The sequence below is a fragment of the Grus americana genome, chromosome 2 (genome assembly GCF_028858705.1).
Source record: "Grus americana isolate bGruAme1 chromosome 2, bGruAme1.mat, whole genome shotgun sequence".
Classification (NCBI taxonomy): domain Eukaryota; kingdom Metazoa; phylum Chordata; class Aves; order Gruiformes; family Gruidae; genus Grus; species Grus americana.
In genome coordinates, this window is record NC_072853.1 from 142,144,592 (window position 1) to 142,172,023 (window position 27,432).

The following is a 27,432-nucleotide window of genomic DNA, read 5'->3' on the forward strand; positions in this document are numbered from 1 at the left end:
CGCCGGCCTGCGCCGCGGTGCCCCCCTCTCTTGCGGGATTCGTGTTCCCTCCCGGCGGCGCCGCTCCCTCCCCGCATTGCCCTCAGGCTGCCGCTCTGTTCGCCTGCCTTTCCCCCCACTCCGTACTCCCATCGGTGCGGGCTCTGAGCCGCCCCAGCTTCCCCCCCACACCCCGCGACTCCAGCAGCTTCTCGGCGAGGCGGAGGGCACCCCGAAGACGGCGCAGGGATGGCGGCCTGCCCGCTCCTCGCCTCTGCCCCTGCGGAGAAGGACCTCCGCAGCCCGCCCCTCCCAGCGCGGTGCCTGGAGCGGAGCGCCCCGAGCCCGGCGGGGCCCCGAGCTGGGGGAGCACGGCAGTGGCGGGGGCGGCCGGGGCTGGGACGAGGCCTCGCGGTGTTTGCCGGCAGGGCGCGGGAGCGAGGCCTGGCTGAGAGTCGCTGGATGGCGGGGGCGGCTCCGCGCCCGGGGACAGGGCCGGGCGGCAGCGCCCGCCGATCTCCTCCCCTCCCTCGACCTGACGGCTGGTGCCTGTCCCCGAGGACTGGGCTATTTTGAGTACAGGGGTATCTCTAGTATCTCCCCCCTCCCCGACAAATTATTTCCCATCTTGACCGCTTAATCCAACTGTGTCAGCATTAAGACTGCAGAAGAAGACTTAATCCTGTTCCTAATGCATGTAAATAATAGCTGTCATGCACTCGGCAGGTTTCACACCCACAAGGTTCTTCACAGTGAAATACTTCAAACGGGTAACACTCAGTAGCAGCCCAGCCATAGGAGTGTTTTTGTGAGACTGTTGCTACCCCAAGAGCAAGTTAACAGCAAGAAATCTATTTCTTTAGGTTATTTTGTGGTCTGAGAGGTTGGTGGTATGTCTTCTGAAAGCTAACAATCTGCTCAATATCTTCTCAAATAATATCTAGGTACACTTCTAATACTTCTTTAAGTGTACGGCCATATTTGTCATAGGATACTGACAGCAGACGTGACATGAGGCATCAGAAATATTAAAGATGCATTTAGCACCTAAGCATTAATTTGTTCAATGTGAAGATAAAACTTTGCATTTGTGAGATGCAGGACGCTGCTTTCTCCTTATGTGGAAATTCTTCCTGCCTCTTCTGCCTCCCTCTCCTAAGACCAGTTGTGGGATAGCAACCAAGAAAGAACTAGGACAGTCTTAGGGTAAGCTTTCAGTATCAACTAAGATATTAGGTTTAAAAAAGTTCAACTGAAATGAGCTTGTAGAAGGTGAGTTGTGAGCTTAATCCACGAGTCCCTTCCAGGCTACGTGGCAAGGGAAGAAGTCTTAGGTTTTTTAGTGTTAGCTTTTCCACTTCAAATTCAGACCTTTTTAAGCTTGGTTCAGTTGGATTTTGTTAGTTGCAACAGCAGAATACATAGTTTGAGACTGATGTAAAAAAGGAAGCATGAACTTCAGTTAAGTTCTTTTAAGAGATAACTATGTAAAATTTATTCTTCATCAAGACGGGATTTCGTAGTATGTTTCTGGTCTGAATTCAGGTACAATACAAGACAGTTCATAGAAGTTGAATGATGCAAACTGTCCCAGGAGCTTACCTCAGCTCCCTCCCATCCCCCTTAAGCAAGAAAAAAACCCCAAACCATCCCAAATAAAACCCATTGTTTACATGGTAGCATTTTCCTGCTTTTCCAGAGCTTGACATCTCAACTATGACCACGTGAAAGAACTTTCAGCCTTGTCTGCTGGCTCAGATGAGCCACAGCCCTGCATGAACATCCTGTTTTTGGAATCTTGTTCTTAAGTAGACTCTACAGTATTGAAGCATTACTTAACCAGGCAAAAGACATCTTACAGACGAAATGGAACATGAGAAGTGGCACAAGATCTGTAAATAATTTGAGTTCTTTTCTATTAACAGAGATTAGTTTTTCCCATTTCTGTTGTGGCACTTTATCTTACAGAAGAAACTTGGCTTACACTTTTTGCAGTTCTTAAAGATGTATGAAACATACACTTAAAGGCTTTTTGGAGGAGGCTGCTTGCTGTCAGAAGTCTGTGTTGTTGTCGTCTGTGTTGTCCCCCTCCCAGTCCTCCCTACCCTCTCCATGGCAAAATGTTAACTCAAAATCCAGGGATTTCAAGAGATTGAAGAGTTTAAAGGCTGTAGGAGTGATTTCAGAAGTTCATTTGCTTCTGGGTGGCTAATATAGTACTCAAATTGAAGGCACTGACTCAAGCACTAGCTGATGATCATTTTCTGCACGAAAAAATGGGACTCAGTGTTATTGTGAGAAGTGACATTTTGTGTTAAGCATTTCTAATACAAACTAGGTAGTTCTTTGACTTTAGCTTCACAGTTACAGACATGGTAGAAGTTTACTAGACTAAACTAGTAGAGATGTCTGCCATATTAGAATTTGGCAGACCAATGAATTGCCCCCGTATTCTGCTTCTACAGGGAGAGTGGTCATCAAAACGTTATTTGAATCACTGTGGCTGTTTTGTGGTTGTTGCCATGTATTTCTACACTTAAAAGAATTGATTGTCATTACACATGTTGTCCCTGGAACTCCCGTTTTGCCCTGTGAAGAGGGAGTTATAGAGCAATGGAGTTATATTTCCCCTTCCCTATAAAGGGGTCAAAATGGGGAAGGAGCTCATTAGTTTTCACTTTGGAAGCTATGATATTGCTGTCATGTTATTTTGTCATAAAACTGCATTGCTGCCAGAAAACATTCTCCTACCCTTCTGCAGCTAGGCATTTTTCACTGCTTCCCTTCTGGGCGCTGTGAATTGGGTCATCTGGCTGAAAACTAGTCCACCCACAAACAAAAATTGTTCACTGAAATCAATTTACTGACCAGGACTGGTACGGGATCATTTACACTGGTGTATGCTAGGTGGCCAAGAATGTGCTGAGTATTCCCCCTGTCAGCAGGGCTACAAGCATATGCTAGTTTAAAACAACTGTGAAATCATGGGCTAGGACAGGTATTCAGGAGACTGAACTAGATCCCTGCACTTGTCCCGCTGTTCACAGCAGAAGTGCCATTGGTGACACTCTGCTGCTCAGCTGCACCCTGCAGAGGCAGGCAGGACATTTCATGGATGATCTAGTGTTTTCAAGCTAATACCATAGCATATCTGCCCTCTTTCTCTTTTGTGGGTGCAACCGTAAGGGCAAAGAAACAGGTTTTCTTCATACAGGGCTCCAAATCTCCGCCTGTGAAGATGCTGCCTGTCAAGTCTTTGTACTAATCTGACCCAGATCAATAAATAAAATCTGTTGTCAATGAGCACTTGCTTGAATAAGTAATTATAGGAGGGAAATGCTAGCCATTCCATTAGTATGCTTTTTATTACAGAAGCACATTATTTATAGGTGGTATAGCTTACATGGAGACATCTCAGAGATCCTGAAGTCAGACAATAAGAAGTCAGCTTTATAGCAGGAATTCATCTTCTAGACATGACTTTTAGTGTATAAAGAGAGGCTTAATTTTGTTCCTTAATGTTTTTAGATTTGGTTAGAAGTTCGCTAAAGTACTTCAGGAGTTACAGTCACCAAAGTAAACCTCTTTCTTTAGGAGAAAGATTCTTTCCAGTCAAACTAAGAAGAAAGAATTTCAAACCTACACAAGAATATTTATTTTGGTACAGCTTTTGGGCTCTTCTTGAATAGATACTGATAAATTTACAGCAGACACTATCAGCGTCGAGTGCCTTCTTTTGGCAGAGCTCTACAGGGAAGGAGGGAGTTGCTAGTCTTGATTACTTCCATAGGAATTTGAAAGATACGGAAGAGCCAAGAAACCAGAGAACACATATTACTTACCCTCCTAATCAGTTGAACTTTTCAAGCAAGTAGTAGCAAGAAGTAGTAGAACCAAGAAGTGCTCTAATCTGAGAAGAGTTTTTACATGTCTGTCTTGCTGAAGTGTTTTCAATGCGAAAGAAGGTGCTGCAGATTGAGAGCTGAAAGTATGGATTTCAGTATTCAGGGATAAGTATTGCTGTCTTGGAATTAGCATGAACATGTTATATAGGTCAAAAGTATACATTGTTTTGTTAACAGCAGTTATGGTGCTCATTATGTAATAAAAAAAAAATTGTTTATGTAAACATAGACTGTGTCTAAACATTGTTACAATTGCAACACAAACCACTAGAATGCCTTTTAAATGCAGATTATTTTTAGTGGCAATCCAAGCCATGCAGATGATAAGTAGGAAAGAGCAATCTAGTGATCAGACAGAAACCTCAGTGTCTTGAAATCTATGATTTTCCTGAATTCCTTTAGTCTTTTAAATCAATTGGCACCTCAGAAATTTGGAATGTAATTGCAGGGATACTCTGATAATTCCTGTCAAGAGATGATAGAAATATAGGGGGCATCCTGGAATAGCAGGATGACCTAGCCATAGCCCTTGGTTACACCAGGGGGGCTTGGGCTGGACTGCAGGAACTAGCGGTGTTTTCTTCACCTTCATGGAAAAGCTAATTAATTTGGTTCTCTTGTCAGGCCTGCAGTAGGAGGGAGAATGGTGGTGAGTAAATGTTACTATTAATAAAGCACGAGGTTTTTGTTCTCCCAGTACTTAATTTGCAGCATTCTCAAGAATGCAAATGCCAAAGTTTCACAGCGAGACTGACAAAACGCCTTATTCAGTTACTTTTCTCGAATGATCTTGGAGAAATATTCTGATGTTAGAGTAATCAATGGGTGGCACAGAAACAGGTGGAAAACCATTACCTACTAAACAAAGATGAATAAGTATAGAGCTTAGAGACGTTTCTGTGTTTGATTTGAACTTTTACACAGTTATAATAAATGGAGTGCAGAGGGACCTGAGCAATCCACAATGGAGAGCTAACGCAATTTTTATTTCTTTTGTAGTAGCTGTCGTTAAAGAGGATCTTATCTGCTAGAAAATGTCCAATCTCAATGTGAATTTCCACTGAGAGAATCCACTTTAATTCATAGTAAATTTCTACACTGATGTTTCCTTATGTACTGCATATTAGGTAAGAGGAGGGGGTGCGGAGGTTGGAAGAGGAGGGAGTGTAGGTGATGGTGCGACTTCTGCCTCCTCTCGTGGATGATGTGACCAAGTGGGCAAGTATCTCTGTGCGGACACCAGTGGTTCCTCAGTAACTGCCTGGGTACAAGCTCTGATTTGAGCTGTGGGCTAAGCACCTCGATGCAGATGATTCCCTCTTGACTGATGTTTTGTTTCAACTCGGTGGCGTCAGTTTCTGACTGTCCTGCTCCGTGGTTCTCCACAGCGCATCAGAAATCTATGCCATGTATGGACCTGTGCTTCCAGCTCAGGATGGAGGAAGGACTCTGAGCCAGATGAGATACACGGTAGAGGAGTGCAAGGGTAGTTTTTTAGAGCAGGGTTGCGTGGTAGGAGGTAGTGGAATCATGGCCCAAGGTCCTGGTCTGTGGCATGAAAGTAATAAGCATGTGTTTAGGTCAGGTCCCAGGTGAAGATGGAGGTGTGGGAGAGAGGGGAAATGCTGGCTTTTGAGAGCTGGAGCTGTGTGCTGCATGGGCTTGAGGTCCTCCTTCAAAGAAGCAATAAGGAGGATAGGTAAGGGTGCAGGATGTTAGAGTGCAGTAAAGGAATGGGGAAGGTGAAGTTGGTCCAGGATACTTAGATCCTTCTTTGATTGTGAGGTAGGCAGACATTGTAGTTGGTATCTTCTCTGTTAAATATTCTGCTGTTAAATATTAATACTTGAAACCTTTACATAAAACCTATGCAAATGTAATTAAAGGGAAAAACAGTGTAAAATAATATAAATATAATTTATAAAATAATACAAATATAATTAAACATAAATATTAAAGAAAAAGAAAAATATTAATTTAAGGAAAATAAAATATTAATTAAAGAAAAATATAATTAAAGAAAAGAAAAAAGAAAACACTGTAGCTGTACTTCCCCTGGGCATGTTCAAGCCCCAGGCACAGAGCTGTGAGTTGCTCCTGCTGTTAGAAGCACGGGTGGCTGCTCCAGTAACTGTGGCAACATGTAACAAACTGAAGAGCCTGACACTATTAACATTTTTTTCAGCATGAGTATAAGGCTGATCGAATTAATTCTAAACTGTCTCTTTGATAAAATGCATAGTTTGAATCCCTGCATTCTGTAGCATAAGGCCTCTTTTGTCATCCTTTAATCGTATTCACAGATCTTCCCTGAACTTTCTTCATGTTGTCACTATGCTCCTTGAAGGCTCTATGTAAGTACTAGACACGGCTTTTGAACAGTAATCATATCTGTGTCAAGTACAAAAATAAAATCACCCTGTTCCTCCTTGATGTTGCTGTTTACATATCAGCCATTCTAACCAGTTTTCTGCTGAAAGCTTCTGTTTATCCAGTTATTACCTGACGTATGTCTCTAGTTTTTTATCAGAGTTCAGCATCCCTGACGTGCACGCTCTGTGGTGCACATATGGCATGCCGCCTTTGTTCCTGGGTATGCATTTACATTTTGTTCTGTTGAAGTGCACATCACTGATCCCCTTTTTACCAAACCATGCAGACTGTTCTGTGTTAGTAGCATGTCATCTCCATTGTTTGTCAATCTCCTAGCCTTTGTTTTTACCTGCAAATTTTATCAGTGTATGTTATACATCCAGGTCATTTTATATATATAGTCAAATTGCATGAGGCCAATGCCAGAACCTTGTGAGGCCCACTAGCAATCTCGTATAACAAATTAACTGTCCAGTAGTCCTGTTCTCTTGCTTGAGACTGCTATTCCTGTGGTGAAAGCTGTGGAATGGGTAGTGTGCTCCTGAACTGTTTCATTTCACACTTGACATTTGAAGTCAAATAGATGGTGATATATATTTATAGTAAAACATCACACTGTAAACTCTAGGATCTGAGAACAGGCACACTCGTTCCTTCTCCAGTTCCCCTGTGAAATGCAGTGTAGGGTGCAGAGGTGGACAGGTAAACTCTTTGATCCCCACAGCTAAACCTAGCACAACTTGTGAACCCAAATCAAAGACACTTACTGATCATTTATATTAAAAAACATATCTTGGAACCTGTCTTTTTTTTTTTTGTTCCATTTAAATACGCTAGAATCATTTTTGTACCTAGTTTCTCAATGAAAGTGCTAGGTGATATGCTGTATATCTAAGGGTAACATGTCATTATTGCTGTCTTTATTAGAAAAAACTTGTGGGCTCATCAAAAGTGTCTGAAAATATGCATTAAATCCTTGTTGACTGTGATAAGTATAATACTCTTCTCCATTTAATAATTGTATGATTAATGTATTGAAACTTTGGCATTTAAATCTTGTATTACTTGTTTTGCTTGGTGCTGGTTTGTAGCTGACAAGCTTCTGATTGCCCAGCTCAGCCTGTTGAAATATTGGAACAATTTTATTTTACCTTTTTGGAATTTCTTGAGTGTTCCAAGTATTACAGAAAATTTACACCAAAGATCATATGCAGTACTGAGTTGGATAATCCCTAGGATGGTATTCTGTTAAGACTTGCAGTGTATGCAGATCAATTCAGTAGGGAGAAAGTTGTCCGTCTTGCAAGACAGATGTAAAACAGTGGATGTGAATACTACCTTTTTCTTAAATCAGATCCTTTGTGTATATTGAAAATCTAAAGAAACTTAACAGAAATTTGTAATTTAGAAACATTATTGTGTTGGTATGGTAATTTGAACACGTAATTTTTTTATTACACTTAATCCTCAATGCAATTTTAGGTATTTCTTGTAAATTATCATTAATAAATGGCTCGCTCATATGCCATAGATTATTTGTGTATCTTGACTACTACTTAAGCCAGATTTGTTGGGACTCCTAAATTCTGTTTGGAGAATGCGATATCAATAATGTAATAGCCAACCAGTGTAACTATGTCAGCAGAAGTTTCCACAGATGTTTAAGCTTCTAGCGTAAATGGTATTTGCATACTTGGAGCGTTTGCCAACAAGTGTTCATTTCCTCCTGCAAACTGGTGTATCTGTACGCGAGTACTGCTACTTGATGTTTCTGATATTGCTACTTTTATAAGGAAGTTAAGATGCTAACCCCATAACATCTCTTAGCTGGGGTTTGACATGAGTTCTTGCTCCCAAACGGTTTCAGAAGAAAGACTATTTATTATGGTCACTTTCCCTTTCCTACCATCTGACTGCAATTCCTTCCCTCTGCACTCTCAGTTGGCATGTAACTATACAAACAGCTGATATCCCTATTATTCATCACAGAAGAAAGGGAACAAAAGAACAAAAAGTGGGAAGTGAGGAGGGAGCTTTCTCAGGCAGTTCTGCTACTGGTGAAATGGAGTCTTTCTGTCAGCTCCACAGCTGCTTTCCATCTCCTGTAATCATTTGCTCCTCACCACATTTAAACCTTCTTGCATCTTCAGCTGCACTGATCCAGCTGTTTTCAGGCTGTGTTCCAGCTGCGTAGGATGAAGACAACCATTTTTAACTGGTTCTTTTTTCAAAATTGATTACTGGTTATGCCTGCAAGGCAATCAGCCCCATGTGTCTTTATACAAGCAAAGCATCTTTACGTAAGCAAAGCTGTGCTCTTGTTATATTACTTTCCCTACTTTGGCCAAAATATACTATGCCAGTGAAAGTAACTTCAGATATGTCTTTACCTATATACGAGGTTTTACCAGTGCAAATATATTTATCAGAGAATGCTCTTCATCATCTTTATTATCAGTATAATTATGTCAACAGAAGTGTCTGCAGAGGTTTACACATTTAATGTAAACTTAGTTTATTTGGAAAAAAGAGTGTCAAAAAGGTGACTGTCAGAAAGATTATTATATGTTTATATATTCAAATCAAATGCCACCATTTTTGTTTAACCTGAGGTTCCTAAACTCTGACTAAAACCAAGACCTGATTTAGAAGGCATCTGATTCCATCTGATACTTGGTTTGTGGGAGTCTGTTGATCTGACTAATTTTTTTTTTGCATTTGTTTTATTCTGAAAAGCTTTTTTGTTAAGCCCTGCTGATGGCAATAATGGAACAGTTAACTGGACGACTAAGCAAGCCCACAGTTATATTATCAGCAGAATAAAGGCTGTTGAGAAGAATGGTGAGTTTAGGTTGTAAATTTAAATCCCATGTTGGTTCAGTCAAATCTGCTTTTAATATTACTCTTGCTTTTTCAGTCATGTCCTTGTTTTAGGAATAAGGTGCTATTTCAAGGTAAGTAATTTGGAAAATTTTACATTTCCTCAATCTTTTAAACATTCACAGACCTGTGTGTCTTTGACTCTTCCCCAACTTTTACTGTTCCTATAGCTTTGCTTGAAATAATGGCTGTGTATATACCTAATATTGCACATTTTCTTATCACGGCTCGTTGCTTGGAGATACCTTTGCAATTTGCTTAATACAATAACTTGTCTGTAACAATTTAAAAAAATCTTTTTATGTACACATGTAAAAACACTGTTTGCTGTCATTTATGCAAGTACACATAGAATATTTTAGCTAGTGTACACTAGCTGAGAAAAGGCTTTGCACTGATTGCTTGTCCAGGCAAGCAATCTAGATAGGCCCCCAGATCAAATTATTTCTGGGATTGTGCTTCATCTGCTACAAATCAGTGGGGAGAGGACCCACTGAAATTCCCAGAAGAAATTTCCAGGTGGATTTTTTTTCTGAAGATCATCAACATACAGGCTTCAACCAACATGGTAAATATTCTGAAATTTCTGGAGATGGGGGTCACCTGTATCTAATAACAGGCTCTGGGCTGGAGGCTGACATAATTCTAGCAGAATTCCTGGCTGTGCCTATGTTCAAGACCTACAAGAAGGAGCAACTGGGACGGTTTCTGTATATGTTTCAAAAAGTGATGCGTGTTTTCCAGCCTTCAGTTCCCAGTTAATCTGCTTCTTTCCCAATCTCCAGAACTTCAAACCTTTCTGCACAGATATATCTTGAAATATGCAGGAAGTCCTCCAAGGGATCTGGAAGCAAGAAAGGAGAAAACAGTGCTGTTGAGGTAGCTGATACTGTCTTTTTTTCTAGCAGGGATCTGTTGTGATCCTATGTAGTGAAGATTTTTAATTTTCCATGGTTAGTTTTACAGAAGCCTTTCACAGCCCCTGAGATTTTGATCTACCACAGGGAATTTGCCCAGGCAATTCGCATCTGGCAGCCTGCTGTATTAGATTACTATCTAGAAGTTGCTAAGTATATTCAATTTCATCCCTAGATCACCTAGATGATTACACATTCATCTCCTGTCTCAGGCAGTCTTATGAAAATAATTGTGGGTTTTAAACGCTTCTGAAGAAAATAGCATTTGACTTGTTTCATTATTGAAAAGCAGTGATTGCTGTAGTGGGCTGAAGACTCATCATTTTCCTTCTGATTTGAAAGGAACTTCATAGGGGAAAAAGAAGAGAGCTTCTCTGACAAGGAGGGCGAGAACTTTCAAATTCTTAATCTCCATACTTGTGTCATTACAATGTGTTTGTCATTATAAGATAAAATAAGTTGTGGGTTTTTTCTTTCTGAGAGGCATTAAAAATGACTTCCACCAAGATCACTCTTTTATATCTGCATGAAATCCTTATTGGTATGCTTACTTCAGCCACAAAGAACATCTTGTTACTACGAATGGGCAGGCATTTAGTGGTGGCAATAGATTTCCTCTAACAAACAAAAGAAATGTTATATGGGTTTTTTTCAGTAGCTGCTGATTGTATTTTCCTTCCTTCTTTCTAAAACTATTTCTTAATGGGGAAATATACACTACTTTTTCATTGTTCCTCCTGTTTGAAATCGATTTTCAGTGGAGAGTCTAAGCATAAGAAATGGAGAAATTGATTTTTTTTCTATATATTTGATGCTTTTTTGGCCAGCCACCATACGTTTGTCAGCTTTTCTGCTCAGTGTTATAAATTGCTTTTTCAGCTTTTCTTGAAAATATTTTAAAAGCAATTAGCTTCCTTGCTGTATTTACAGCTCAGTCACAGAAGTGAGTGCAAAAGTTTTTTGGGTCACCAATTTACTAATTTTAATTATACAAATCAAATAGCTATGTTACTGTACTTTAGTCTACATAATTAAAATTACAGTAATGGACTTATTAACATAAAATTGTAATTAACTATGTAAATTTTAGGATCTATTTCAATTTTGTCTTTAAGGTGAAATTATTAGAAAGAGACTCCATCCAGTACTGTGTTAAAAGTGGTTTCCAAAAGTGGGAAAAAGCAGCTACTGTGGGATTTGATCAGTAGTGTATCCAGAGCTTGAGACTATTAATTCTGCAGTATCAGGCTCGAAGAGTGGGAAGTATGTAACTAAATGTGGAGGTCTACATTACAGATGTCTGCATCTCCTCTCGGCTGCCTCTGCAGTCAGTGGAGATCTAGTCAGTGTAGTTTGGAATCTAGGACATGATTCATCTCATTTTACAGGAGAAATCAAATTAATCAACCCCTAGAAGCGTCTGTTTCTTCTCCACTGACTATAAAAGGAGCCTGACTAACTCAGTGGTGGATGTTGTTTCTGTAGGCATCTAAAATTAGGTGAGATAGATTCCACATGGAGTACGCGGTGCAAGGGATGGAATGTCTGTGATTAATGCCTAATTAGCAGTTCCTTTTTAAGCAGATCTCAAGTAAGAAAGTTGGTATAATGATAAGGCTGGAGAAATTATACTACAATTAGAAAATTACGTGAACTCGATCCACATTTCAAATATATCTTGCTTATTAATCCAAGTGTTGAAGTTAGCCCTTTTATATTTTAGGAGATACGAGTTTGTTACAAGGACTCCGAAGTCTCTTTTGGAGGCGCTCTTTCTTATGACGCTACCCCCATGCTGTATGGCTTATAATCTTTGTTCGGAGATGTGACTTCTCATAAAGTTCCTTTCAGTTTAGCAAGCAAGGCAGGTAGCTGTGTGTCTCTGTATCTGTGACTTTACCACTTGTGTAATTTTCATCTCATTGACAAAAATTATCAGCAAAGATTGATTCTTTCAGGGCACTGACTTAAAATTGAATGCTAATATGGAAAAGTAATATGACCTACAGTGTGTCCTGTTAAGACACCATGAGAAATACCTGTTAGATCAGTATTCTCCATTGATAATTAAATTTTTAAGCTTGTCAATAAAGTGATTTCTTATCCAATTAATGTATTGTAATGATTTTTGTATTCTTCTAATTCATTAAAATGTGAATATCTTACTGTGTCAGATGTGTTATACCTAAATAAGATTTGCTTTATTGACTAAATTTGTAACTACCTAAAAAATAGCATACTGCTTTTACATATGGTGGGGGTTCTGAATTAAGTTTCCTTTAGTTTTTAATTTTTAGTACTGTAAAATAGAGCTTTATTTTTTGTTTGGAATCAGTGACACTTGACTGGTCTATACTTGTCCATCTCCATGTCCTTCTGTTTTATTTTTCAATACAAGCACATCTTCAATAATGAGCTCTCTCAGATTTTTAGATGTACATTATCTGAACTTGCTGGTCCAAGAAAGTCTAGCTTTAAGAACTTGTAGAAATCCTCCGCTGAAGTGAATTGCTTTGTCCTTTTCTGCACAAGAATTAAAAAATCTACTATTTCCATTCAGGGAGGAATCAGTACCATTGATTGGCAGAGTTGCTCTGTATTTCTCATGTTCCTTATTTTTATGTAAAGTATCAAGAAAACACAATTGTAGCATTCATTTAATGCATTTTTATTCATGTAATACTGCAAATAAACCAGCTATAAAATTACGATAGCCTCCCTTGTTTGTTTTTTTAAATTGCAATAAAAATAAAAAGCTCATGCAACTTCGGAAATCCTAACATAGCTGGTTTTGTTTATTGCAGTGTCAGAAGGGATCCCGTTGGGCAAAGAGGGGGTTTGCTCTGCGTTCTGTTCTTAAATCTATGCAACCTTTTTAAAAACTTATTAACAGGTATCTAATATCCGTTGCTTTCCTGCTCCCAGATTGCCCGTGGTGCTGTTGAAATGCATGCTGTATTATCTAGAGCATGTCTCATTTTTGCTTTTTTCTGTCTCTTATCTTTCCTTCTGCTTTTCAGTGTACACGATTCTGTCTAAGGTGCACTCTGATCGGAATGTATACCCTTCTGCTGGAGTTCTTTTTGTTCATGTTTTGGAGAGAGAGTACTTTAAGGGGGAATTTCCTCCTTACCCAAAGCCTGGTATGGGATGCTAAGATATTACATGCTTCCATATTATATAAAAATGTAGAAAAAAAAGTTTTAAAATACGTCTTTTTAGCATACCTTACAGTTCAGCATATAACATACAAAAGACAGTTCTTAGTTGCTATTGAAATATCTTCAAATGAACTAAAATATGTGATCCTACAAGTTTAAAAGGTTCTGGTTTGTGATCATCATTTATGAAAATATGCATATAATTGTATATTGTGAAAAATATACTTTATAATATAGTTTGGGAAGGTGTAATAACACATTATATAGCTGAGATTAGGAAGTATACCTTTTTTCACTTTCACATTAAATAGGAAATTGTGGAAGTTTAATAATTATGTCTGTTAAAAATGCCACTTATCTGATCACTGTTTCAGATGTATGTATCAAGCTACGTGAAGGAGCACTTTGAAAGAATGTAATAAATTTGAGATAAAATAGAAGATAAGTTCAAATACGAGACTACATAATGATGTTTTCTTTCATTTAAAACAAATGCTCCTTTGGATTCAGCCTTCTTCCTATGTTTAGGAACAGTTTAATGTTAGTAAGGAGTTTGTTTTTAGAGAAGGAGCTGTGATTTCCCAAGTATGATGTTTTGACATACACCTAAGGCAAACCTGAAGGATTGATCATTGGCAGGTTAGAATATGTATAAGCAATCCGGGGGGGAGGGGGAAGAGAAAGAGAGAAATTGTGCCCCACATGCTTATCAACAATGAAAAGGAATAATAAATATATAAATATATCCTATTTATATAAACATAACTATCCTATTTTCCTATAAAAATAGGAAAAACCTATAATAAATGTACGGTGCACACATAATCAAAACCTGTTTCATTAATAAGCTTTTGAATTGATTTGAGAATACTGTTTTCAAAACTTACTTTAAAGAAAAAATAAGCTTCTGTTAGCATTGGTTAAATTTTCTCGTGAATAAAATGAGATGTTTTGAAATTTTCCTCTCCTTGAAAAATGGATGTTTCTCCTGACATGTATACCTGAGTCTTCATTTCATCTAACAGGGACTGGCAGAGTGAATTTGTTCTCTAAAGAAAAACTACTGCCAGGCTGTTGGTGCTGAAGACCTGTATGTTTATCCTGATGCTAAGAGAAGCTTTCAGACATTGATGAGTACACAGCCACTCCACAGTAAGCCCGCCCAGGTACATTGAGTCTCCAGAGCATTATTAAAACCATACATAAAAGAAGGGGTTTGGGGGAATTAAAGGACTGAGACCTTTGTGCTTTTGTCAGTAAGGAGGTTAGATGCTTCAATTCTAGGTGGAGCTGAGCTCTCAAAATCAGACCTACTATTTAATGAGTTAGCCAGGACTCTAAGAAGTACAAGTACATTGATCTCTGCAGTTGGTTACACTTTTCAGATATGAATTTCTTAATATTTACAAGAGCTGAGTAGGAGTTCACAGATTTCTGATATGGTGAAGGTTAGCGATTTTTTTGCCCTTTTTTTTTTCTTTTTTTTTCTTTTTGGAAATATTTAAAAGACATAATTTGGAAGACAGAATGAGGTTTTCTAATGAAAACATTGATGTGTATAGTATTTTCTTGTAAATACTCTAATAGAATTTTTCTTGTCTAGGTGAAATAAGTAATGATCCTATAACATTTAATACCAACTTAATGGGTTACCCTGACAGACCTGGATGGCTGCGCTATATACAGAGGACACCGTACAGTGATGGAGTGCTGTATGGCTCACCAACTGTAGAAAATGTGGGCAAACCAACCATCATTGAGGTATTTTCTTTTAAAGGTTCAAAAAGATTTATTTTGTTTTACAGTATAAGATTCAGAATTTCATCAAGCATTGCCTCTTGTTTTGAAAAGTCAATTACAATTAAAAAATAAAGGATTATAAAGCAGGGACAAGGACTTGTGACATTAACATTTTCTCTTGGGTACCATTGTATCCTCTTCAGAGAGAAAGCCAAGTTGTGTGACACTTGATATTTTACTTTTAAGGTATAACTAGTAAATAGCAATAACCATTTGAGCTTATTATTCCTAGATGAAATACCTTTAAATTCTTGCCTGTCATCTAAGAGGCATTTCATTTCAGTAAATTATGAATATATTAAAGTTGTATTCAAAATATGGGGGGGAGAGAAACTTGGTAAATAACTGTACTTGAAGAATATCTTTATTCTGAACTTCGTAACATTCTACCCTAAATATGGGCCACACTTTTCCTCACTGGAAAATATACTGCTCAGTCAAAAAACAGGTTTTGGGTTTGTTTGTTTTGTTTTAAATTAATTTTCATCAAATATTATCTGGTTCGTTATTCATGTTTATTGATAGATTTAATTTTAATTAGCACTTACATGTATTTAATTCTATTCTTATAAATGTAACAATGACAAAACCCACCGCTTTATTTTTGACAATTAGCTATCCAAATGTTTAAAAGCGCCAATTATTCACTGAGCAGCAATTGAAAGGGCAAAAAGACTATATTTTCTGCCATGCGTATCACAGCACACTGAATCAGACACTGTGTGGCTCACAGTGTTAAGGAAAATCTGCTCATTAACTTGCTCCAGCCATTTTGCTGTTTCAGCAGTACATTTGTCTTGATGAGTTGCTTTTTTTCTAAATTGCATTCGATAGAGTTGTTCTTCCTCAAGAATGACATCTCTAAATGTAGTTATACTGTAGATAATTTCACCCGTGCTTAATTCTGTATACATGATTCAGTTTTGATTTCAGCAGGACTAATTACATCTGTAAAATTAATCCTGCAGATGTACTTGCAGACTCCACTTAGCTTTCTGTGGAGGGAACTGTTATTTGAAATTACCCTTTTTTAAAATGGCATGTGCTTTTAGATTCTAGGATCTATATCAAGACCTCCATTATAAGCATGACCCCAAGCCTATATTTGAACTAATCTTTCCTAGCATACAAATTAATTCATTGCAGTCCCCTCTCAGTTGTAGGTTTTAAATTAATTCTGTAGTACGTGAGGAGGGCAGATTGTATTTGATCCACTTCCTAGTGCCATCTGAGAGGAGTGGTTGCATATTCTTGGCCTGAATATAACTTCCATCATCTCGTAATTCCTAAGGTGATGTCATGGGTAGGTCAATTAATAGGAGGAGACCTCATGATTAGAAAAGGGGGGGGGGGGGGGGGGTTTGGAACAAGATGATTTTTAAGGTCCCTTCCAACCCAAACTGTTCTATGATTGTATGATTATGCATAGCACTGCAGTAGAGTGGGTAACATTCTTGAGCTCAAGCTCCTTTGAAAGCTGCGCAAAGAGGGTTTGTGTTTGAATGAATATTCAGTCCAAAGGCAATCTTCGCCACTGTCAGGATTTCTCGGTACAGGTGCATGGTCCACACTGGAGACTCACAGCTGGAGTGCAGACTCAGAGTGGTTCCTGTATAGAGCTTGTACAACCAGAGTTAGCTTTTCTAAGTATTAATTTTTAAACTACTGTTGAAACACCCCTTTGAAAAATTAACAGAATCGAGGATTTGAAAAATCTCAGGAATTTATTTTCTATTAGTTTTATAATGAAATTGCTACATTACATAAGATGTAATTGTGTCAGGTAAGCTCTTCCCTCTACACTTCAATGAACCTGCAGAAGATACTCCACAGCATTTTTCCTTTTAATTTAAATCCCTTAGAAGTGCAACATCTATTACTTTTGTTTGTTTAACAATCAATGTCACAATGCTTTGTAGCGTGCTCTGCTGAGAAGCAACATAGTTCTGTCACTATTGCCACTCCTCTGCCTCTCCTTTGTCTCTGAAATGAATGAACTAAAGTCTAAAATTAGGAAGAAGGCTAGTCTTTTCCTATTTGGTTTATGACAAATTTATCACCTTTCAGGAAAAAAAAAAGTAGAGAAAATAATACGTAATTATACTGATATCCAGCCTCATTCTGTATTTCTTACGAATGAGCACTTAATCACAGTACAACTTCAGAGTACAGTCACCACTGAGGAGTAACCACTTGGAGCGTTTCAGGCATCCTATACATTTAAACTATTAGATTGGTATCCTTCCATAATTTGATCATGAATCATAGAATCCTTTAGGTTGGAAAAAACCTTTAAGGTCATCAAGTCCAACTGTTAATCTAGCACTGCCAAGTCCACCACTAAACCATGTCCCTATGTGCCACGTCTACACATCTTTTAAATACATCCAGTGATGGTGACTCAACCACTTCTCTGGGCAGCCTGTTCCAATGCTTGATAATTCTGGCATAAGCTTCCAAAAATTAGAGTTATGAATGTTGCATCTACCTACTAGTTGTCAGTTCCGCTACGGTTACAGATTCCATGATTTTTTTCAAAAAACTGCTTGTGTTGGAGCAATGTTTGTGAATCCATTCATGGAGTATGACTTCAGTGAGTCTAGAGCTAAAACTAAATCCCAAAGATTAGAGCTGCTGGGATCCCAAAACTCTTTCCTTTAAATACCTCCATCTATCTGGTTTAGTTCCCTAGGAGCTATCAATGAATGTAGATCATACAGTATTGGTGGAGAGTGGAAGGGGAAATGGAGAAAGCAGTCTTTACTTATGGTTGTTCTTAAATCAAAGATAGCAGAAAAGAAAGAATACACATGTATGGCAGAACACTTTTATCTGGACCAAAATATATTCTATTCACATATATCCCTTGGATAATTGTATTTGGCTATAGGCTGGTCAAGAAAATTCCAGTATCCTGACTTGAAGGTAGTACTGCATCAACTAAATCAATCTTTTCAAATTTTATGTTAATGAATGAATGTTCGTACATTTCAAAATAAGGAGGCAAAGCATTTAAAAGGTGGTATTTATCGATTATCAATTTAATTTTCATTGATGTCTCATTTACCTGATTTTCATATTTGCATTGTTGTTCTGCAGTCATATCTTTTTTTTTAAATTCTAGATCACTGCATATAACAGGCGTACCTTTGAGACAGCAAGACATAATTTGATCATTAATATAATGTCAGCAGAAGGTACGTACAGAGAATTGCTTCTTGTGTTTTGAACTGAATAAGCAAAAACATCTTATGGGCTCCTATACTTTTAAGATTAAAAAATTAATGTAAAATAGTTGTCTGGTGTTCAAGCCAAATGTGGGGGCACAAAGGGGAAATAGGAGAATTTTCCCTCTTTTGATTCAATTTGTTATTTTTACCTAAATTATTTAGGTAAGGTATATAGGTAAGACTATTATTCCTCATTCATTTAAAAAAAAATTTGCTTTTTTTATAATCAATTTAAATTTTTTTCCTGTCTTTTCAAGTGAACCTTACATGAAGGACTTAGGACTTTACTCTCTGCGTGGTGTTTAGTTTGCTTAGCTTTGCATGTTCTTTATGCAGAGAACAATCGTATAGGCAGATTCAGAAAACAACAGATTATGGCATACATGGACATTTCAATTAAAAAAAAATTTGAATAGTTTATGTCTTTTAAAATTAGATCTCTTCATCATATTTATATATTTATAATCTGGAGTATTGCAGGTTGGAATCCATTGTCACTGCAGATCAGTTTTGCATGAATGTCATTTTATCTGTTTAATGAAGATCTATGAGCTGAGACTCTTGTTCTCTAGTCTGCTTCATCTCCCAGTTGCTTTATAAATAGCCAATGGTTTTCAGCTTAAGTAACAGCCAATAGTACTAACTATTTAATTAAACATAATCATTAGGTTCAAAATGAGCTAGTTCAAATACAACATTTTTGGAAAGGTGTATCAGTCTTAAAGTGGTATTACATTAATCATTACTTCAAATTCTTTGTTATGGAGCCTTTGTTTAAAGGAAAACTCTTCCTTTTTCATCACAACTAGATTTTCCTTTACCGTATCAAGCGGAGTTCTTCATAAGGAATATGAACGTAGAGGAAATGTTAGCAAGTGAAGTTCTTGGAGACTTTCTTGGAGCAGTGAAAAATGTGTGGCAGCCAGAACGCTTGAATGCCATAAACATTACTTCAGCCCTCGACAGAGGAGGGAGAGTTCCACTCCCTATTAATGACATGAAAGAGGGGTAAGCACGTGTGTCAGTCTAATATTTTTGCTTTACTCCTTTTTTTTTTTTTTTTTTTTTTTTTAAATTACTGAAAAGCTTAGTATTTTTTCAGCATGTCTAGAAACTTTGCAATTGCTTTTTTATATTTTGGATATCCAGATTGGTAGTAGATATGAAAAGTTTACTGATATTCTGAGCCCCCATTATACCATGGGTGTATCATGTTAGATACCATTTCAACAGGCGACAGTTCCTATTTATTGATTTTACAATCCAAAGAATACTAATAAATTCCATTAATTATAAAACAGTGGGTAGTAAATATGCTTATTTTGTAATTCCAAAGCAGTCCCTCAACATACTTTTCAAGTACTCAATAGTTCCCAATTCACATAACTCAAAATTTTGAAACAAGGTGTACTAGAGCATAAGTTACAAAGACACTTAGATTTCTAAGAGCATTTAGCATGTAACTGTGTCATTTGTTGCTGTATTCTTACTTAGTGACATTTAGTTATGTGCTTCACTAGCACCGTGGACTTTCAGCTGAAAGTGATAAACTGAGGTATCTGGGGAATTTTGTTTACTGAGTGTAAACAGCAGGAATACACTATTTCCAGTTGTGATTCATAACCATAAATTCTGTTCTGAAATACGATACTTCAATTAGAAAGTCATAAGGATTCAGTGTTTTCAAAATAGGGTTGTGGTAGTGCTTTTCCCTGGCAAAAAATAAAGATGTCTAGTTATTTTCAGCTATTTTGTGTCAAATCATATCTAAGGAAGGGCTGAGGGTTCAAAATTTGAGATGTGTGCAGAAAATATTGTTGTTTCAGAGCCCTTTTGTGCATCTGGAGTTTCTGAGCGCATCTAAAGAAGGAAAGCAACTTCTGTACTAGCCAGAGTAATAGCAGAACCACTTAACACAAGCAGCTACATATCAAATATTTAGTCAGATAATGCCTTATATACCGCACAGCAACCATGACCTAATTTATGTTTCAGAATCCATTGATGTATTATCGCCTGGCACAGCAGACTGTATTTTCCAGCAGCATTCTACATATCTAAATATGAAACTAAATAATACAAGTAGTGCAGTAGCTCTTGTTTTGTGTACTGTGATGCTAAATGAAGTATTAAGTTTACATTTGGCTTTCAGTATTCGGCAAATTTTGTTGGCAGTGCATAGCTATAGTATAGAATCTTTTAGGAGAAGGTGGGGACTTTGGCAGCTTCATATTAGTATTTGGTTTAGAAATAACTAGACCTCATTAATTTTATTTGAAAACATAAATACTATGCTAAGCAAGACCAAAGATTCCTTAAGATAATGTTATACTTTTTTAATGCGATTTTTCAAAAGTAGTACCGATTTACTTACGCAGGGAACTTACACTTGGAGCTCCATGACTTCATAGAAATTGACAATTCCTATGGTGAGCAAACATTTACATTACACAGCAAAACAGAGTAAGTTATAATAAGTAGCTAGAAAAATCCTTTTGATTTCAGTGTGCTAGTCATATGCTTAGATAAAGTATACTATCAAGAAAAATAATTTTAAAAAAGTATTTTTAGTCTTGAAAGCACAGCTGAATGTTATCGTGAACAATAGTAATGTTTGGAAGAGTATGTCATTGTCCTTTGGGGATTTGTGAGAGGTATCCTGACAGTCCGTCACTCCTCTCTTTCTGCAGTGTGTATGTTATGGTTGGGGCTGATGTCCCGTTCTCTTCGTGCTTACGAGAAGTAGAAAACCCACAAAATCAGCTAAGATGCAGTCAAGAAATGGAGCCTGTAATAACCTGTGATAAAAAATTTCGTACTCAATTCCATATTGACTGGTGTAAAATCTCTCTGGTGAGTTATTTTATTATTGCATAAAAATGATGTTTGTAGAAGTACAGTATTTTATGCGAGACATGATTTAGGTAAGAGTTTTGCCAGCCTGGCCAGACAGCTCTGCCATATTCCACTTTATTGTGACTGATGGACATTTCTTTCCATCTAACACTCTTAAGATTGTGAAAGGATTTTGCTGTGTGGGCTGAATTCTATTACAGTTGAGCACCAGTGAAACCACCATATTCATTTTCAGTAGCAGTGATTTATATAAATGGCCAGAGAACTCTAGGTCTTCCAGAACTAAAAGTAATGGGAGAATTATTTAGGTAGGTGTAGTTCATTAATTCAGTGTGCTAATACTGCTAGTTACACTTGCTTTCCTAAAATGTGTGTGTATATATATTTTTTTTCTTAAACATTGAATCTACAGCACTGAGCAGTTTAGTATTCCTATGCTGTTAAAAAAATATTTCTGAAAATTCTTTAAAACATATTTCATGTTACAAACGAAATAGAAAAAGAAGAGTGTTGACTAATGAAATCAAAATAAATGGGAACATTGTTCAGTCGAATAGAAGAAAAATGATAACCGAACACTAGACTGTTTGCAATGGAAGGAGTATAATTCCCAAAGAGGCTTTTTAAGGTTATTTTTGTTTAGTTCTGGTAAGGCGAATCAAGAAACGATACAGTATTGGAAGAGAACGTGGCAGATGATAACTTTGAACAAAGATGGTGAAGGTACATAAACTTAGATGATGAGCTACTTCAGACATTACCCAAGAGGAAACTGAAAGGGACATGTGAAAGGCTTTTGTACAATGTAAAGAATGTATTGAGTATGAGAAAAGGTATTGATATGCAAAATGGATTAGATAACTTCCAACCCTTTCTTTTTATACACTATAAATTAGGAAAGCTGTTAGAAAGCTGGAAAATACTTGTTTTCCAAAGAATATCCAGATTGTTTACTGTTTATTGGCTTTCTGTTGAGAAATTGCAAAAGCTGCATGTGTACACAGCAATACTTACCAGCACCTGAAAAATAGTAGAAGTCAGTCAGCCTTCGTTAAGAACAAGCAATGTCAAGTCTTTGATTTCCTTCTAGAAGAAAGAAGTAGAACAGAGTTGCAGCAGCAGATGTCATTTCTTTTTGGTGAGGTTTTTTGATACTGTCTCATAAGGGAGCTCAGGAACATGGCTTAGATGAAGCTCGGACCTAGGGTGAATTCACAGGGTGAATTTCAAAAGGAGCAGCAGAGGAATAGTGCACTAATGCAAGAATAATCAACAATGAGGAATAGTGCACTAATGCAAGAATAATCAACAGTACCCATGCAGAATGGAGAGCAGCTGGTTAGGAGTACTTCTCCAGAAAAAACAATAGTAACAGTGGTTCATAAACTAATCACGGAACAGTGTGGTGCTGTTTTGAGAAAAGCAGAGGCTGTATAACAAGAACAGGCTCTCAGAAGTGTAATTTTCTACAGCAGCCTACAACCCAACCTTCCTGAACATGGCACTTGTTTTGGGAGCATGCCACAATAACTGAATTTAAACAGTCTTAGGGGGGTTTACTGTTGCCAGGAGCATTGCTGCTGCATGCTGTAACCTGCTGGAGCAAGGGGAAAACAGAGCCAAGCTTCCCTCTATCTAATCACAGTCTGCTTTTCACAAGGCAAGCCGAAGGGCAGGAAGCCCCCCAAGATCCATGGACTGGGAGGGAGTTTCGCTCCGTTTCCCATAACCACAATGGAGACCAGTGAATGAAAATACAACCATTGTATCCTCTTCCTCTTCGTTATGAGTTGGTGTTGGTGGTTGGCACCTAAATCAAAGAGTAGGTTAAAGCTTGTGGGTCCCAAATACTGAAAAGAGGGTCAACTTAATACATGCTTCCGTTTAACGCTGCTTTCTGGTAGCTTGTTCTCACCCTGAGTATGGGAGTCTGCCAGTCACATCAGGAGCTGCATACATACATCTGTTTTGTGCATCTCCTTAGGGCTTGAGATTCAGCTAAGCGGCCAGGTAGAATTCGTAACATAAAATATACTGCAGAATTTAATGATTGAAGAATACATAAATTAATTTTTTGTCAAACTGTCTTGCACTTAAAATATATATGTACATGTGTATGCATTTGAATCTCCACATTATTTCTAGCATTCCATGAAAACCTGTTCATCCATTGCATAAGTTTTGATACAGCATTTTATGACTTAAAGTAAACTGTAAAGAAATGACCGTCAGTTGCAAGATTTCTCAATGAACAGTCAGGCAAAAGGTCAAGCATGTAGGCAAATATAATTTATTTTCCTTAATGATCTGGAGAGAGTTCTAAAAGTAACACTGATAAAATTTAACAGTAGTATCTAACTGAAGATAACAAGAAAATGGAGGCAGAAAATTGAAAAGTCACGTGGGAAAGGCAGTCAATTAAATGCAATAGGAAATTCAGTAGCAAAAAAAGGTTGGATTTCTAGGAACAGTAGATACTGACATTAAAAAAATAAATAAAAAATTACTTGTGACCAGGCAATGCAGCCTTCTGGAATTAAGAGGTACAAAAAGCTCGGAACTCTGGCTCTGATCAGCTAAATGCACGTCTCTTGTCGGGGTGCTTCCTGCATTGGTGCTGGGGGAGGCAGTAGAGCTGCTCAGTCCTCAGCAGCTCCGTTCATGCTTCTTGCTTTTTTGAGCCCTGGATGCAAAGCTCAATGGGAAGAAGGAGGAAGAAAATCCATAGGTGCTCCACTCTTCATCCCTACCACCTTCATACAAGAGAGGGCAGTATTGTTATTTAGGAAGACTAGTAAGAAATGGGTTCATTCATAAAAAAGATATCAGTATCAAATAATTAGTTTGCAATAAAAATGTTTACAGAATTTTTACTCAAATACTATTTGTGGTATATAACCCTAACATTAATCTGTAAAAAGCCTAATATCTCTGATAGGCACACAATAAAGTAAGAATGTGATAATGTGCTAAAGTAATAAAGTGATATTACGTTGATTAGAAGCTTTCGATGAAATGTAAAGTTTTATTGGTTAAAAAAATAAGTGATCAGATGAAATTTATAGCATTTGTCAAATGTGTAATATGGATTCTTTGATATGTTATGGCTGGTTAAATACTGCCTATTTTTACACTTCATTACTTTGTTATATAATTGTCTTTTTTTTCTTCTTTTTTTTTTTTCCTGGGTATCAGGTTGACAATACAAAACAAGTTTCCACCTTTCAGGAAGTGATTCGTGGCGAGGGGATATTACCTGATGGTGGAGAATACAAGCCACCTTCTGATACACTGAAAAGCAGAGACTATTACTCGGATTTCCTAATTACACTGGCAGTGCCCTCGGCAATAGCACTGGTGCTTTTTCTAATACTTGCCTATATCATGTGCTGCCGACGGGAAGGAGTGTGAGTACTTTAACACACTAATAAGTAATTGTAGATTTTTCTAAGATTATAATGCATAGAAGACTATTTGTTAGGAGAATTCCATTCAGTTCATTAAAACCATTTAAAACAGCCCAAAAGATACCTGCTTGAAATACTGAACTATTTCTCATCTAAGCACATACAGTAATTTCCAAAAGAATGGATACAGGGCCTTTTAATTGTTCTAGTTGAAAGGGTTAAAAATCTCAACACACGCACAAAACTCCACAAAATCTCCACTTACACACAACTCTCCAAAATGCCCCAAACAAATAAAATACTAATAAAGGATCGTTGATTCAGGAAAATGTTAAGTAATTTCTAAAATGCTAACTTTATAAAATAAATCTGGTTGAGGATATGAACTGCATTTAGACATATTATAAAAGAAAAACACATAAAAAGAAAGCAGCAAGTAACGTAATTTCTGCCATTTCTTACACAAACTACAATTTCATTTTGTCACAGAATTTATTTTAGCCAGAAGCTTGTTCTTTAACTTGCATTGCCATTTCTCTGTGCGCGTGTCTGTGTGTGTGTGTCTGTCATCAGTATCACATCTCTATATGTGCGTTCATCGAGGCCTCATCATAAACCCAGTTGCAAATGCTGCCAAGCTGCGTTTAGCAATAACCTTGTCAGCATTTCTACATCACGTACTATTTTCATCATCAGATAGATTTAATGTTCCAACTACCAATGCTATTATTTAATTCATAAATTTTGTTTTGTTTTTAGGGAAAAGAGAAACATGCAAACACCAGAGTAAGTGTCTTCTTTCCTGTTATTTTTCTTTTCCCATTTAATTTTCATTCTCAGTAGCTTGTCATGCTTCATACATGTGTGTCATAATCTTCTTTCATTCTCTCTAATCCATGGTTTAATTCATAAATGTGAAAGCTGCTTTTAAATCAGAGTCTTGGTGAGGATAGAAGACCAGAATAAAAAGGGTTTGAAATTAATGACTGTCAATTCAAAATAAAATAGTGCTGTTAAGTGTTTAGTGAATAAATATGTTAATATGTAATTTATACTCCTGGTTATTGGACTTCCCAGCCTATATCTTAAAGGCAGTGGACAGGAAAACAAATATCCTGGAAGGTATCCAGTGCCTATACTATGGAGTGTTTTAAAATTAATCTCTGAGTTTTTATGAATGTACCACAAGAATCAGGAGTTAACCAAAACTTTTATTTTAATTGCAGCAAATAAATGGAACGTTAGCAGTAAATTGCACAGTCTTGGGTCCCATGAAAAATACTTACCCAGACAGCAAAATCTAATGGAATTATTACTGCCTTAAAAATGAAATAAATCCAATATTCATTAAATAAACTGTGTAAAGGTTTACTGTAATTGCTGCACTGTAGAGTCTGTAGCATGCATCAAAGTCCTTGTATTTTTAAGAAAAATAATAGTTGTAAAAGTCTGTCCATTTTGATAGAGCATTTAAAATACATAGTTACTATTTTATTTCCTTTTGACATAGCATCCAGTTGGTCCACCACAGTGCTATACAGAAATCAACCAAAGAGCTTCGTGACATGTCTAAAAATAGAGAGATAGCATGGCCGCTTTCGACGCTTCCTGTATTTCACCCCGTTACCGGTGAGATTGTGCCGCCCCTTCACCCAGACGCCTACGATAACACCAGTATGCCACTGATGCAAACACAGCAGTAAGTAGTTCGATTTTATTTTGGTTTTTTTAATACTTATTATGTTGCACAATTTAGCTATGGATTCCAGTGCTCGCCATCTGAAATGTGTTTATTATGGAGGTATCGGTAATGACTCTGTAGTTCAAGATGGCTCTGATGTTTGCATTTCAAGCAGAAAGAAAGGCCTTTCCGTTATAAAATTAAATGGCTGGGTTTCAGCCTGCCAACTTGGCAAGACGCTTTGTGTTACATTTCTGTACGTTTTGGAGAAAAACTACTTTTGACAGATGAATCAATTAAAACCGTTCTATTTTAGACACCCTACCTCTTAGCCCATGTCTTTGGAGTTCTGGTATTCATACCAGAAAATCCAGACTTTGGAAGTATTTGGTTGTGTACCTGCCATACATGGTTCACGTTTGAAATGTTAACATTGAACATCTCTTACACAGACGATAAATACAGACGTGCCAATGAAGACATTCAGAGATCTCAGCCATTTCCATTGTTGCCAGCCTCCCTCCAAGACAGAAACCAGAAAAATACTCATTCCTATTCCTTAAATTCCGTTTTTCAGTAACTTCATGAAACTATCGAGACAGGCCCATCTAGTGCTTTGTACATGTTCCAATTCAGAGAAGTGTTGTAGGAAAAAAGGCATTTCTAGAAAGGTTTGGTTGAGGTGCCTGGGGTTGAGCAGACCTGAGGTGGTCTCTGAAGCAGCTGGTGTTGTTTTTCAGTGCCGTGTTGTGACACTAGCTGCAGTTGGTAGCTTCTCAGCTGGCCAGTCTGCGTGGCCCCAGTGATACTGGTCTGGGGCCAGCACTCACTTGGCCCTACTTTACACATGCTCACCCTGAATTCTCTTCATAATGTAGGTAGTGCTAGAAGAGTGTTTTCTTCTCCCTGTCCCAAAGCTAAATTCTCCAGAAAGTACAGCTGTGTAAATTATCCCTTGCACAACTGCTGCAAAGTGCTCTACCCTGTATTTTACAGTGCCTGCTCTATTCAGTATAGCAATTTTTTATGACTGGGGTGCCAAAGCCTTACATTGTACATAGAGTTTTTATCTGCTTCGCTTGCATTCCAACCCGTAATTCTTTTCTGTAAAAACAAACTTCTTATCTGGTAGCTGTTAAAACACACAGGATGCAAAAATGTAACTTTGCCTTGATGAGTGAACTGGTCTGATGTGTAAAACGAACTGACCGCTCGTTCGTTCATTCATTCATTCCTTCATTCC

General features: G+C 37.6%; 1 protein-coding gene across 12 annotated transcripts in view; it reads left to right on the plus strand.

Moving 5' to 3' along the window:
- Positions 1-27,432, plus strand: part of SGCE (sarcoglycan epsilon) — a 33,322-nt gene that overhangs the window by 240 nt on the left and 5,650 nt on the right. For 3 of the 12 annotated variants that reach the window (XM_054814159.1, XM_054814160.1, XM_054814162.1), the window contains exons 2-10: positions 8,994-9,098; positions 13,075-13,197; positions 14,819-14,976; positions 18,140-18,212; positions 19,055-19,253; positions 20,936-21,098; positions 24,297-24,508; positions 25,268-25,294; positions 26,019-26,207. In XM_054814159.1, the coding sequence (XP_054670134.1) occupies positions 8,994-9,098; positions 13,075-13,197; positions 14,819-14,976; positions 18,140-18,212; positions 19,055-19,253; positions 20,936-21,098; positions 24,297-24,508; positions 25,268-25,294; positions 26,019-26,207 (1,249 nt within the window). Of the gene's footprint in view, positions 1-8,993; positions 9,099-13,074; positions 13,198-14,240; positions 14,382-14,818; positions 14,977-18,139; positions 18,213-19,054; positions 19,254-20,935; positions 21,099-24,296; positions 24,509-25,267; positions 25,295-26,018; positions 26,208-27,432 lie in introns of those variants that run through there. The other 9 variants (XM_054814166.1, XM_054814163.1, XM_054814164.1 and 6 more) reach the window with 6 other exon arrangements.